The 14,603-nt window shown below is 51.6% G+C and overlaps 2 protein-coding genes and 1 pseudogene across 2 annotated transcripts in view; 1 reads left to right on the forward strand and 2 right to left on the reverse strand.

The window, feature by feature from the left end:
* The window catches only part of UBE4A (ubiquitination factor E4A), a 626,538-nt gene that overhangs the window by 440,842 nt on the left and 171,093 nt on the right, over positions 1-14,603 (reverse strand). The window lies entirely within an intron of this gene.
* DSCAML1 (DS cell adhesion molecule like 1) overlaps positions 1-14,603 on the forward strand; it is a 241,203-nt gene that overhangs the window by 13,059 nt on the left and 213,541 nt on the right. Inside the window, 2 exon segments of the mRNA XM_049778199.1 lie at positions 2,845-3,162; positions 5,686-5,832. Coding sequence (XP_049634156.1) covers positions 2,845-3,162; positions 5,686-5,832 — 465 coding nt within the window.
* LOC126017176 (uncharacterized) lies at positions 1,712-1,807 on the reverse strand (annotated as a pseudogene).

Here is a 14,603-nt window from a genome sequence, read left to right on the forward strand (position 1 = left end):
TTTGGCTCTGGGGATTCATAAAGCTACAGCAGTGAGGGTATCTGATGAATTCCAGGGTCTCAGGGTGCACCCAGGGCTCCAGAGTGGCACCCAGCTTCACAGGCTGGGTTTGTCGGCTATTGGAAACGTTGAGTCCTACAGGGATCCCTCCTAGGAGAAGTGGGAGTGTGTGGAGCATGCCCACATGTGAGTGTGGATATACCTTTGCGAACATGCATGCGTGCGTGTACTTTTGCAGGCAGAATTGCGCATGTACAGGGTTGTGAACATGTGTGCTTATGCATTGCATGAGCAGAAATGGGTCTATAGAGGTATGTCCGTGCATATGTGTGATTGCTTATGTGGTTTTGTGGACTCACACCTGTGTTCCATGGCATGAGCACACACATGTGCATTTATATCTGTGGATATATGTGATTATGCATCTGTGTGAGTTTGTGTGTGTGATTGTGTGAATTATTCTCATGTGCCTGTGAATTTGCAAGAATGCTGGTTTGTGCGTATGTGTATCTTCTGTGTGTGCTTCTGTTTGAGCTCATGGGACTATTTTTTCCCAGTGGCTGTGGGAGCTGGTGGCCAGCTTGTATGCGAAGAGGACAGAAGCACAGTCGGCTTAGGTGCCTGGCCCGCTGCCTACCACTTGTTCCCAGCCCTTCCTCAGGCAACTTGCTTTGCTCTCTCAGGACAAGGTCTCCTTGCCCAGAAGCAGGGATAATGAACCCCTAACTCTCTGAGCTGTTGGGAGCAGAAAAGACAGTGTTCCATGGTGCCCATGTGTGGCAGATGTTTGGCCACTGCTTATTGAGTGCATCTTGCTAAGGATCGTTTTTAGAAATGCCAGTCCCCAGGAGTGGCTCCCTAGAAAAGCCTCTGCCTGCCAAGTAGCTCAGTGGTTTGCTTCAGCATCTTGGAAAATGCCTATTAGGCTCCTATGAGCTGAGACTCCTTTTGGGCCTTCTGGAAAAAAAAAACACAAAAAAACAAAAACAGAAAAACAACTCACCTTCACCCCTTGGCTACTCTTCTGACCCAGAGAGCTGCCGTGTCCATCTGTCCTCCACAGGCTGTCACAGTGAGGGCTGTGTGTGGACACATAAGAACAGTGCTCTTGGCTCCCCCTCTCAGACTTCCAACTGTGCACCTTTGTGACTGTGTGGCCTGATGCATCCTTTCGTCCCCCAACCCTGCTGCTCATGGCCTCGAAGTGGCTTCTGATGAGACTCATCTGACCAGTGAGGCTTGGTCGTCCTCCCTGGGGAACAGCCACACTCGTCCTCTCTCCTCAGAACAGAGTGGGAATATGAATGTGGCCTGATGCCTTACATCTCTCTTCTAGGGCCTCTTAAACCCTCTCCACTGTGCTCCACCTTTTGCCCAAGACATTGTTATGTGGGTAGACAGGTTGATGAAACAGGAATCCAAATCGAACAGTTGCTGACACTAACTCGTAAAGGAGTGTGTTTCGTTGATGTTTTGATTTGATTTTGGGTCACATCAAGATGTACCCAGGACTTAATCCTAGCTCTGTGCTCAGTAATCACTCCTCGTTGAGCTTGGGGTGCCGGGAATCAAACCCAGATAGGCCATGTACAAGGCAAGCATCTACGGTACTATGGCTCTGGCTCAAGGAATGCATGTGTGTATATTGGTTTTAGACCACATTCAGTGGCGCTTGGGGATTACTTCTGATCCTGAACACTTCTTTTTTTTTGTAAATATGGAACGCTTCACGAATTTGCGTGTCATCCTTGTGCAGGGGCCATGCTAATCTCTGTATCTCTGAACACTTCTCGAAGGCTCGGAGGACTATATGGGATGCTGGGGATAGAATCCAGGTGGGCCACGTGCATGGCAAATGCCCTACCCCACTATGCTATTGCTCTACCCCCCAAGAAAAATATTTTAAGATGATATTGAGGGATAGATATTTTGTGACCCTCACATACAGTTACTAGGGGGTTAAGAAGCAGGTTCTGGGTGTGATGTAAATGCTCTGTAATCCCTAGTCAGCAAAGGCTCAGAAGCCTGTTATCAGCTCCAGCCAGTCATCTAAATGATCTCCACCACAGGGTGCAACCACACCAACTGGGCTCTGAGCACAAGGTCACTTGACTGTGGTCCAGACCCTGCAGGTATCACATGCACCAGACCCTGGGTAGAATCCCTGCAACCATGTGGCCCCACAAGCACCGTTAGGGGTAGCCCTGGGGTGGCCTTAAGCACTTCTAAACTGGAGCACAGAACCCATCAGGCCCACAGCGCCAACCTGAGCTACTCGGGGTATAGCCCAGCACTACTGCCTGAGGCCCCAAAGAAAAGTGGATAGTGGGAAAGAGATGATGTGGATGGAGCGGTGACGAGTGATGAGCTTGCTGTGTCTGGCTGTCACTGGGAAACCTCTCCTTCCTCTCGCAGCATCTCTCTTGACATGAGGCTGGTGGAAAAGGGTGCATTACCAACTCCTGTCCCCACTCACTGAGATTGGCATCAGGATTTTGCCAGTCCTGTGCTAGACTTAGGGAGGTGACCCGAGAGATCGGAGCATGTAAGACCCTCAAGTTCATCCCAAGCACCACTAATGCTGCCCCTGGAGGCCTTTAAGCTGAGCTGGAGCCATGCAGTGTTAAGATGCTGCCTGGTGTGGCTGAGTGTCCCAGGAATGACCCTCTCTCTCTGCACCCTCCAAATAAAAAAATGATACCTGGAAGTTTCTCTCAGGCAGACAGGGACTCAGTTTCCCTTTGTTTGGCTCTTTGTTGAATGGCTGGCGTTGGGATGTCGCCTGATCACATGTGACCTGGGGATCCCCTTAATTTAACCCTGCCTCTCCCCTGCTTCCCACAGCCCGCCCCGAGGATGCCGGCAGCACCCTGTACTTTGTGAATGCCTCCCTGCAGCACGTGACCTTCTCCAGCTCTGTGGGCGTGGTGGTGCCCTGTCCAGCTGCCGGCTCCCCGAGTGCGGCCCTTCGATGGTACCTGGCCACGGGGGACGACATCTACGACGTGCCACACATTCGGCACGTGCACGCCAACGGCACGCTGCAGCTCTACCCCTTCACCCCGTCCGCCTTCAACAGCTTCATCCACGACAATGACTACTTCTGCACTGCTGAGAATGCAGCCGGAAAGATCCGCAGCCCCAATATCCGCGTCAAAGCAGGTAGGTACTGCCCACCCTCACCCCCAAGAGGGTGCAGAAGCGAAATACAGATGGGGATGCTCTTTGTGGGACTCTCAGCCCTGCCCTTGGCTGTGTGTCCTTAGTGGGAGATCCCTTTCACTCAGTCTCGTTCTTCCATTTGGCTTCCTTCACCTCCACTTCTGGTGGGGTCTCTATAAATCCCTCTCATTCCTTCCTTCCTTCCTTCCTTCCTTCCTTCCTTCCTTCCTTCCTTCCTTTCCTCCTTCCCTCCCTTCCCTCCCTCCCTCCCTCCCTCCCTCCCTCCCTCCCTCCCTCCCTTCCTTCCCTCCCTTCCTCCCTGCCTCCCTGCCTCCCTTCCTTCCCTCCCTCCCTCCCTCCCTTCCTGCCTTCCCTCCCTCCTTCCCTCCCTCCCTCCCTTCCTTCCTTCCTTCCTTCCTTCCTTCCTTCCTTTCTTCCTTCCTTCCTTCCTTCCTCCCTCCCTCCCTCCCTGCCTCTCTTCTTCCTTCCTTCCTCTTCATTTCATCCTCACTTCCCCCTTCCTCCTCCTCATTTCTTCCTCCTTTCTCCCTCTCGCCTTCCTCCTCACTCTCTCTCTTTCTCTTTCCTTTCTTTCTCCTCCCTAGGACTGATGCTTAGTCCCTGGGTCTGACTTAGCTCTGGCACTGAGAAAACTCTGACCTTGGGGGATGTTTGTCCTCGGGGCTCTCTGGGCTAGGGCAGGAAATATTCTTAGAAAATTGCCACCCCCCCCCAAGCTTGTAATGCCTTGATACCCCTGGAGTGCAGTCCCAGAGAAGCCTGCCCCCATGTGCCCAGTGGCAGGTCTGTCAGGATCCCCAACTGGGGATCCTGGAGAGGGTCCAGGGAACCAGGGGAGGTGTGTGTGTGTGGGGGGGCAATGGATGGAACTCACTCAGGTGTTGATTTGCATCCCAGAGCCTGTTCTGATCTGAGTTCTGGGAAGCTATGTGTTGGGGTCTCAAACCCAGAATCCGCCTTCCAGGACTGGGTCCTCTGCCCTGTTCCCATCACCCACACCAACCACCTCCATTTGTGCCCATCCTTGCTCATCCCGAGCCTCAGTGAAGGGTTCAGGGGTGAAGCGGAAGGCAGGGTTCCGTGCCGCCAAGATTCTCCTGCCCAGCCATCTGGGAGCTGTGTGGACTCTAGCCCCTCTTTGACCTTTTTTTTTTTTTTATCACATCTGGGGATGCCCAGGGCTTACTTCTGTCTCTGTGCTCAGGGGTCACTCCTGGTGATACTTAGGGGACATATTTGGTGCGAGGGCCAGCACAGTGCTCTGGACTCTCTCTCCAGTCCTGTTTCTTTTATAAGTGGAGGTGCCAAGGCTCCCCAAGAGGAACCAGCTCTTACTTGGTCCCACAGTGGCCGTGTGCTCTGTTGAACTCTGGTGACCTCTGAACTCCGCAGGCCCCCTGGACTCACCAACCCCAGTTCTTTACACTTCACCTCCTCCGTGCTTTCCTTGCAGCCCCCACACCACACACAGCTGCATCTCTGAGCCCACAGGTATATTGGGCAGCAGACCCCGGGGGCCCCAGCCAATTAGCCACTCGAGGGGCTGTGGGACCCTGCATCTCCCTGGCAACCCTGGCAGAGCCTGAGGAGGCAGATGCCCGGTGGCTCCGTGGGTCCAGAACTGGTGGGTTGGTGACCCCTTGGGTGCCTCAAGTCTTCTCTGCAGAGGTGGAGGAGGGTGTTGAGCTAATGGGAGCCAAGTGGAAGACAGAAGCAGCATGACTGGAGACACACAGAATCCCCAAAGTAGTCCTGAGCTGGGGTGGGCTGGAGAATGTGGTCTTGGAGGGTGGGTGCTGGGACAAGGGCTTCCTCATAGAGCCCATTTCCCATTTGGGCAGGTAGGGGGTCCTTGGCCAGAGACAGTGTCTAACCTTCAGTGGTGCCTGTCTAGCATCCACCTTCTGGAGGTGCTGCCTGCTGGCAGCATCGTGATAGACCCTGACATTTATTTATGGATTATTTGTTTGATTTTAGGGCCATACTTGGCAGTGCTCAGGGATTGCTCCTGACTCTCTGCTCAGGGATTCCTGGCAGTGCTCAGGGGACTATATGGGATGCAGGGGATTGAACTAGTGTGACAGGCAAATGCCCACCCCACTGTACTATTGCTCTGGCCCCAAGTGCTTCAGTTTCAATGCCACACATTTACAGATGCTGGCACCTGAGCTTGGGGTTCTAGTCTGGTTTCCCTGGGGCTTGGGTCCCCCCTCACTGTTCCTGTTTAGCTACTTCATGATGGGGGGCATCATCCCTGCGGCTGGTCAGTGCTCCCCACATTGTGAAGGTGACAGTGTTACTTGATGGTCCTGCAGATGATGACTTCAGAGGGAATAGGGGGTCCTGGGGGTGCCATACAGGAAGAAGAGGGGTGCAGGGGCCATGAGGGTTGGGGAGGCAGAGGCATGGGGAGCTAGATCTGGGCTCCCTTTCCTGCCCCTCCCTCACCCACAGCACCTATCTAAGTTGGCTTCATCACCTTCTTTCCCCCCATCTCCACAGTTTTCAGGGAGCCCTACACTGTCCGAGTGGAGGATCAAAGGTCAATGCGTGGCAATGTGGCTGTCTTCAAGTGCCTCATCCCCTCCTCTGTGCAGGAATACGTGAGCGTGGTGTCCTGGGAGAAGGACACGGTCCCCATCACCCCAGGTAAGGGCAGCAGGTGCTGCAAGGGAACTTGGCGGATAGTGGGTCCTGTCCCGTGCAGAGCACCAGAATGGAAATGCGTCTCAGTGTCTGCCTTTGTGACTGTTCGTTGTCTGCGAGGGAAGGATAGACCCAGGCACTGGGGTCTCCCTCATTCCTGGCTTCTGGGCTTTGTCTTGTGAGCAGATCTTGGGGCTAGGCATGGGCCAGGCTTCTAGCACCTTCTGTATGCAAAGCTGTTCTAGCTCCTGCATGCCGTGGCTGGGCTGAACTTACATTTCTCTGCTCCTGGTTGCGTTGGACGCAGTCCCACAGTTTAGAGATGCCTCATTGTTGATCAGTTGAATTGACTCATGGCCAAGAGCTATCCCCCATGTTGGTTGGAGCATGAGAGGACCATATCTGACCATGGAAAGGCATTATGGGGTGTTACTGGTCTGAGTGCCACCTTCCCTTGTTGGGTGGATGATGGTCAATCCTTCCTGGCACTGCCCTTTTCCCTCTGTGGGGTTGCCTCTTCAGTGGAAACCTTGAGAGAAAACCCCAAGTCCTTAGTGCTCCTGTACCGTAGAGTATTAAAAAATGCTGCCCCTTCTCCCTTCTTCAAATGCTGAGCACCTGGGTCTTGCTGTGTATAAAGTGGTCTTGGCCCAGGTGTTCTCTGTGGATCCCTCAAGAGGCTGGGTCATTTGGCTCTAGAAAAGGGATCCAGTGCTTGGGTCCAGGATGTGGTACAGGACTGAGCCCCAGCATTTCTAAAGCTCTTGTAGATCTGGGCCTAGCTGAGGGTAGGTTGGGGGTTAGAACTGAGCCTTCTGCACTATGAGAGCTAGGATCAGAGGATCCTTCATGGAGACATGCACACATGCTTGGTTCTTAGCTTTTGCTTTTGGCAAGCCCTGTATCTTCTGGCCTTGGGACTGACCACTCCTAGGATGCTGGTGGGCAGCTCGCTTCTCCTATCTTTTGTTAGGCTACAAGCTGGAAGGTGATGCTAGCAAGGGGATGTTTTGTGTGTGGAGGCCCTGGGGTTTAAACCCAGGGCATGGCTGAGCCAAGGAGCCATAGCACACTCGGTGCATCTGGAAGCTGTTCTCATGAGGAGGGAGAAGCTCTGAGGGCAAAGGGAAGGGCACAGGGGATACAGCTGCAAGAAGAGAAGCCAGTGAATGCTGCAGGGCAGCTGTATGGAACTCTATAGCACTGAGACTAGGTTCTTATACCCAGCCCAAGACCCAAAGGGATGGGGCAGGCGGGGATGTCCTGCAAGGGAGGATGGGAAAGAGCAGCTCTAAACATCTGCAAAGGCAGTGCCCATAAGTGAGACAGATAGTCCAGGCTGTCAACAGCTGCAGTGCAAAGGCTACCTTGAGACTATGTGAAGACATAGCATTTCTTCATTTGTTTTTCACAGTGGCAGGGCTGGAGAACAAATGCAGAGCCTCACACAGGTTCTACCCAGTCCCAAAGAGTACCAGGAGTTCTTGTACCAGAAGTTCATAGGCCATTCCATCTTTAGGATTGACGTAGGACAGAATCTTTTTGTGGGTTCACGCTAATATCAACACTGGAATAATAAATTCTGGCATATAATTTGTTTTGTCTTGGCTAAAGGTTCATAGGACAACACAGATACACATAGAACACGCATATACACACAGTCCTTCACAAAAGGGGAAACTGAGTCTTAAAGCAATGATGTAGCTTCTAGTGTGTGTATTTGTGGTGTGATGGAGTAGGACTCTCACACATTTCTGGGTTTCCAGCCTATACTTCATCCTTGCACTGCCCAGTGTCTGTTCATAAGATACCAGGTACCCCAGAAGCTGTTCCTCTGAGTGTGGGTGGCAGGACCGACCCCTGGAGACGGGACACAGTCATTGCTGTGGGACTTTGTGCTGTGATGCAAAGCCTAGAACCTGGAATGAGACTGTCCAGGCTTGAAACTCACCCCATTGCTTACTAGCTGGGCCAATCATTCCCCTCTCCCCTCCTTTGGTGCTTCAAGTACAACCAAGTAGGGCAAATGATATCTGATGAAATGATATTGAATAATAATGGAAGGAGCCAACATATAAACATGTATATATTATGTGTTCATGTGTATATCATGAGTATACCACATTAATGCAGAAATAGCTATGAATTCTTTGTTGTAGGAGCCACACCCAGCAGTGTTGGGGTGCTTGGCTTCCATGTACAAAGGCACTTCCTACCCCTTACCCATCTCCTGGGCTGTGGCTGGTTCTTATTAGCCATCTTCTCTGTATTGCTGCTTCCTGGGCAGTGCTTTTTGCTCCACTGAACTAACTGGGAACTCTGAATTCCAGGCGCAAATACCTGGGCGAATGGTCACACCTGTCTGTTGGGCTGCTGGAAGAATTTGGATGGGATATGAAACTGTGTGGCATGGGCCTTGCAATGCTGGGTTCCGTGGGCATGAGGTGGTAGAGGGCAAGGTCAGACGGGGGTGTAGGGAGGTTGACGTGATCCAGGCCCACAGGGCTAAAAGCTGCACCCTCCCCTTCCCCTGGCACCAGCTCTTGGTGCTTCAAGGCTGTCTTTGATGTTTGGCCCGGCAGGGCCCCAGCGGGCATCATTATCAGGAAGGGGCTTGGTGCTAATCCTCAGGGCTCTGTGTAGCTAACTTCATGAGAACCCCCTACTTTCTTCCTACCTTGGAGAATCTTCCTCCCCAATCTGCCTGCTAGCCCCCTCCATGATCATTCCAGATCCTTCTATAGCTCAGCACTAACAGACTCCCAAAATAAGGGGTTGTGGCTTCCCCTGAGTTCTGGTGAGAGGGCCCAGAAGTGGGGGCCGTAGGTCATTCACTTTGATTTTGGAAAATGGAAATTGTTTTCTTAAAAATAAAAATTCTTGGTCCTCCATAGACTCTACCCATCTGTGTGCGTACTTGTACATGAGTGTGTCTGAATCTGACTGTCTGTGAGTGCACTTGTTTTTTGTTCTGCTTTGTTTTGGTTTGGTTTGGTTTTTTGGTTCACACCAGGCATCGCTCAGGGGTTCCTCCTGGCTCTATGCTCAGAAATCGCTCCTGGCAGGCTCGGGGGACCATATGAGATGCCGGGTATTCAAACCACTGTCCTTCTGCATGCAAGGCAAATGCCCTACCGCCATGCTATCCCTCCCTCCAGCCCCTGTGAGTGCATTTGTGTCTGTCTTTGAGCATATGTGTAAGCGTGCATCTCTCTATGTGAGTATGGGTGTGGGCATGTCTCTGGTTATGTGTTTGTGTACTGTTCTCTGTGACTGTATGTGAGTGTATATTGTGATTGTGAGTCTCTGTGATTGTGTGTCACTGTGACTGTATTTGAATGTGTGTGACTGACTATAAGTGTGATTGTATGTCTTTAGCTGTATATGAATATATATCTCTTTGTGAGACTGTGTTGTCTCGTGACTGTCTCTGTGACTATATCTGTGACTATGTGTCTCTGTAACTGATTGGGTGTATCTCTGTGACTTTGAGTGTGGCCATGTGTCTCTGTAACCGTGTGTCTTTGCAACTGTATATATAACTGTGTGATCGTGTGTTTCTGTGACTGTATTTGAGTGTGTCTGTGACTGTGATTGTCTACATCTGTGTGACTGTATGTGTGTGTGGGTTTCCCAGGAGGTGAGATTTAGCTCAGGGGTAGAGTTGGGAGGAGATGTAGTGATGGGGTTACATGGGGGTTTACATGGGGCTGGAAGACAGTGTTACTCGTTCCCCTGACAGCTGAGGCAGAGGCCCAGCCCTCTCACCTGTGACAGGGCAACTTCATCCCTTTTCCTTCCCTCCCGGGACTTGAAGGAAGCCATCCTGCTCTCCAGAGCAGGCAAGTTGGGGGAGGGTTAGCAAAGGGCTTTGCACAAGCATAAATTAGAATTAAGGCCTCCAGTGAAGCCAAGATGTGGTTTAATTTCCCATCTGCGCAGTCCCCGTTGCGGAGCATGTTATTGGATACGAAGATAAATCCAGCCCTGGTCCTAATAGCTTTTAATTTCAGTGGCCCTGGTTCGATCAAACTGGGCTCCCTCGCACTCTTGGTCACAGTCTCCTGAGTGTTCATCGTGGCTTGGGGGTCGGGACTACGAGATAGGACAGGCCTAGATGGGCTCTTCAATCTGTGTAGATGGGACTTTTGTGTGTGTACAAGGGGGTGGTGGGGGGCAGTTGTGGGTCTGCTGAGTGGGGGGGAGTGTACAGGGATCTCAGTGTGTCAAGGCAGAGGAGAGACTGGAAAATCCCCCACCATACTGCAAGGATTCTCATCCAGGAGGCCCCATGTCCTCCATACCTGCCCTGCAGCCCAGCTTTTGCCTTTGGCAGGGTTCACAAAGCCTCCAGTTCCTAGACTCTACCCAGTTTGACTGAATACCAGATTGTGGAAGATATCAGTTGTCACTTGCCTTAGCTCTGTGTCCTGCCCCCTTCTTTTCTGCTCCTGAGGAGTCTCAGTGTCCTCTCTGGTATGCCTGAGGCCTGACATCTGTCTCTCTGCCTTTGCTCCCAAGGACCCCTTCCTTGTCTGCTGTGGTCAGCGGAGGTTGCTGTCTATCTGTGGGTGTCGGGATCGAGGGTGTATGTTCATGTATGTAGTGCTCGGGCCCAGTGGTGCTCAGAGCAGACGAGCATATGGTCTCATCTAATCTTGGGCCTGCAGCCCATGTGCACCCCCACCTGAGCACTGTCCTCATACCACAACACCATGTTTCCATCTTAGCATCCTCAGGGCTCTTTCATGCTTTAATAATAAAAATGATAATAAAGCTAATAGAAATAGTTTTATAGTTCATACATGCCGAGATATTTCACATCTCTTCTTTAGGAGAGACGACAGTGGTTTTGTATTTTGTTGCCTCCCCCCCCCCCCAGCTTTAGAAGTGAAGTTCGTGAGGCCCAGCAGAGGAAAGTGGCTCACTCAAGACAACCCAACTGTGAAGATCATGGCCTGGGCCTGCGCTGAGCCCTCTGGGTCTCTCTACCCTGCAAACTTCTCACTAAGGATGGACCATCTCACATAGGGGCAGGGTCCTATCTAGCTTCTGCACTTGTGTGAGCTCTGGTCCTGGGTGCATGGCCAGAGTTCCTGGCTTGTCTTGGGGCCCATAGTGTGCACAAAAAGAGCAGGTTCTGCTGAGGCCCTGCTGGGAAGCACAGAGGTGGCGCTGCTCACCTGGCATTTATGATCCAGTGTGGATGGATGGAGTGGGCATATGTGGCTTATATCAGCATGGTAAACAGCCTAGTATGGCCTTGACTGACTTTGGAAGGCAGGCTCCATGGACTCGCTGCACATTGCTCTTGCTGCTGATCTAAAGACTTCCTTGGACCTCTTTGAATCTACAGCCCTGATATCAAGATGGTCCCAACAAGAGTGAGCTGGGTTGGTGGCACAGGTGAGCTACAGATGGCCGGAGCAGAGGGGCACTGAGCATCACACAGATACCGGGGCCACCTCCACATTTTTAAGTGCCCCAGCCCAGATGCATTGTGGCCATGTTCCTGCTATGCCCAGGGCATGTTTCCCAGCGACTCTCTGCTTTCCCCTCCCTGAACTGCCAGTCTCGTGCCTGCTCTGTGTGTCTGAGACCAGCCCGACGTTCAAAGCTGGGTTCAAAGACTGCTGGGCCTGTGATGTCTTTCTCCGTCTCTGCTCAGCGCGGCTCTCACAATCGCCCAGACGAGCCTCCTCCTGGGGGTACCGCTGGGGAAGCCCCTTCCCAACTCCATCAGTTCCCTGCTCAAAACAAGAGTCACACTTTATCCCACCATGCTTCAGATCTGTGCTCTCTCGCCACCGCACGCCATAACTACTGCAAAGACCAGAGGCCCTTGATCAGGTGCTCCCGTGCCCAGAGAGGGTGATTAAGGCATCGCCACTGTTGTATAGGGAGACCTGCCTGGGTCACACAGAGTATGGGAGGCATTTCAAGGGACCTCATTTCCATGTGGCTGAGTAACAGAGAGACTACGGGACTGGGTGTGGTGTCATGTGGTTCTCTATGGCAAAATTGAGGGGCTCAGGAACCAGACTATTTAGATACGTGGAGGAAAGTGCTGGGGTGGTCACTGAGGGCTGATAGGGAAGTGGTGAGGGGTTCCAAGGAAAGCACAGGACCAGATCCTGCAGCATCAGGTTTGGTGTTCCCCCCATCGAGCAGATCTTAGAGAGGGGTGCAGAGTCCTCCTGTGAGAAGGCTGGTTTTGGCCTTTCTGGAAGCATCATGTGTGGAGAGAGGCCCTGGGTCAGTCTCAGATTAATTTTTGGGCCAAGTCAGTTATGGGGAGGGTGGCTAGCATCATGGTGGAGGGTGTTGACCTGATCAGAGAGATGCCCAGAAAGCTCCCAGGACACAAACCCCCAGATCCAGAACCACATAAGGGCTCTGTGCTGATGGGGCACGAGCATGCCACCTGACTCTGTTTCCAGCATCATTGCTCATTGAAACTGCACACGACTCTTGGGGCCCTTCTGGTGCAGAAGTACAGACTTAGCACAAAAAAGTGCTGTTTAATGTTCACACAGGCTTTACATACCTGAGACCTGGGTTTGACCCCTGGCACTATAAACAAAATGGTCAAAATTTAAAAACAACAGAATGAATTGTCATTTGTTATGACTTCAGATATCATTATTTATGCTCTTGACATGGTCTTGCAAAAAATAATAATAATAAAATAATATAACCACAACAAAACAGCAAATGCATTTAAAACACACACACATCCTGCAGTGAACTCATCAGAAGATTCAGTATTCCAAATTTGGGGGCTGATCTAGCAGACGCTTCCTAGATGAGGGAGAGAGAGGTGATGAAATGTAGAAGGCAGTGCCTGCTGAACCTCATTGCCCTGAGAAATGCCTTGAAAGCCTCACTTTAATCACCAACGAAGTGGGAACCATGGATTCTTCAGGTGGAGATCAGGCCTCAGGCTGCTGAAAATCTTAGCTGGGGAGGATCCTCCTGAATACATCAGAGCTTGGCTTTCACAGTTTCATGATGTCCAGTCTTGATTTCTGGTATCCACTCTTACATCTCAGATCACCTCCCAAGTGGCTCTCCTCAGGCCTGATGCTGGATGGGGCACTATGGCCTTTTTAAACTCCACCTGGCAGGTGGTGGGCGGAGAAAGAAACGAGTTGGCCACTGACCTGGACATAGTAAGCGTGACCCAAATCCACCAAGGGAAGGAGATCTGGTGTGCGGTTGGCCCCAACTGCAGGCACCGTGACCCAATTATCCAGGCTTTGTTGTCCCTGGTGTCTGGGCAGCACTATAGGGAGCCTCAGGAAGTGCTTCCAGGCACTTACACACCTCAGGGGACAGTCATCCTGTAGTTTGGCAGCCATGGAAGTAGAGATAGAGGCTACCATCACATGTATTAAAACTTATGTGTGTGCGAAAATATGTGAATGAATATATGTGTGTCTGTGTGTGGATATATATGTAAGTGTGAATAATGTGACTGTATATGTGTGAGTTTAAATGTATGTATGTGTGTGTGCGAGAATATGTGAGTATATGTGCGAGCGTGTGCCTTCTGGTTTTATATCCCTGTACGTGTGTATTACCGATGCAAGATCACCCTCAGATCCACCTTCATCCTGTTCTGAGTTGGGGAGGGAATGAGGCTAGCATACGCTCAACTCACAGAGCTTCTCATGGGTGGGAGGAAGGAAACCTCAGAACCAGAGCACCTTGTGTTCCTCAGAGCGTAGAGAAATGCCACCTTCGAAAGTCACACGCGGCCACTCAGAGATGCCCGGAATGCCCAGAAAGAATAGAACATTCACCCAGCGGGAACTTGAGGCCTGGCTGTGTCCTGAGTGGATGTGAGGGTGCTGGCCATGGGCAGCTTTGGTCACTGAAGATGAGTGACAGGTCCTCGAATCAAAGTGCTTTTCATGCTTCACTTCCCAGTCAGGTGTCCTGGTCACATCAGCTCCACTCCACAGAGGCAATGGCTGGCCAGAACACCCCTCACATACACACACACACACACACACACACACACAGTTAGGTGGTGGGGGGAGGATATATGTGTGCCCAGTGCTTGATTTCTGTCCTCAAATAACTTGTCAGCTCTCGTGTGACTTCCCATTTTTCTTTGCATAGTGCATGCTGGTTTCTACAGTTCGTCCCCAGCCAGGATGGTGCCTGCCCAGCACCTTGTGAGGGAAACCTGCTCTCGACATACTAGGAGAGTGGGGCTGGGTACCACAGTGGGTGTACAGAATCCCCTTAGAGCCCCTTGCAGTCTCCAGCTCTCTGCACTTGCCACACTGTGGCTTCCAGAACCTTCCACCTGCAGCTCCTCTGAGAGCTCCTCCTCCGAGCAGGAAAGTCTGTGTTTGCAAGTGTCACGTTTTTGCTTGCCCATTTAGTGCATTTGCAGAGCACCCACTGGGTGAATTGCGGCAGATCAGTTGCAGCCTCCGTGCTCGGGAGCATGCGGCGGCTGTGGACGTGGCATTGTGTGCTTAAGTTGGCCTCTCTGCAAGTTACCCTGAAATCAGAGCGGGATACTTTATCGAAGGTTATCCTACACATAAATCATCATTAGACTACCTCATTTTTGTTTAATGCCTACCTAACTGTGCTGCAGTCGAGAAATGTGTGTTTTGGGAAGTCAAGGGTTGCAGGGAAATTATAGGGTTTTCAAAAACCCATTTGCTTTGCCCGTGTTCACACCAGAATCAATCTTGCCGCTCGTTCGCAATCTCATCGCGCACATGCAGGGCTGCTCACCGACTTCTGGTGTC

The sequence above is a fragment of the Suncus etruscus genome, chromosome 8 (assembly GCF_024139225.1).
Source record: "Suncus etruscus isolate mSunEtr1 chromosome 8, mSunEtr1.pri.cur, whole genome shotgun sequence".
In the NCBI taxonomy this organism is placed as follows: domain Eukaryota; kingdom Metazoa; phylum Chordata; class Mammalia; order Eulipotyphla; family Soricidae; genus Suncus; species Suncus etruscus.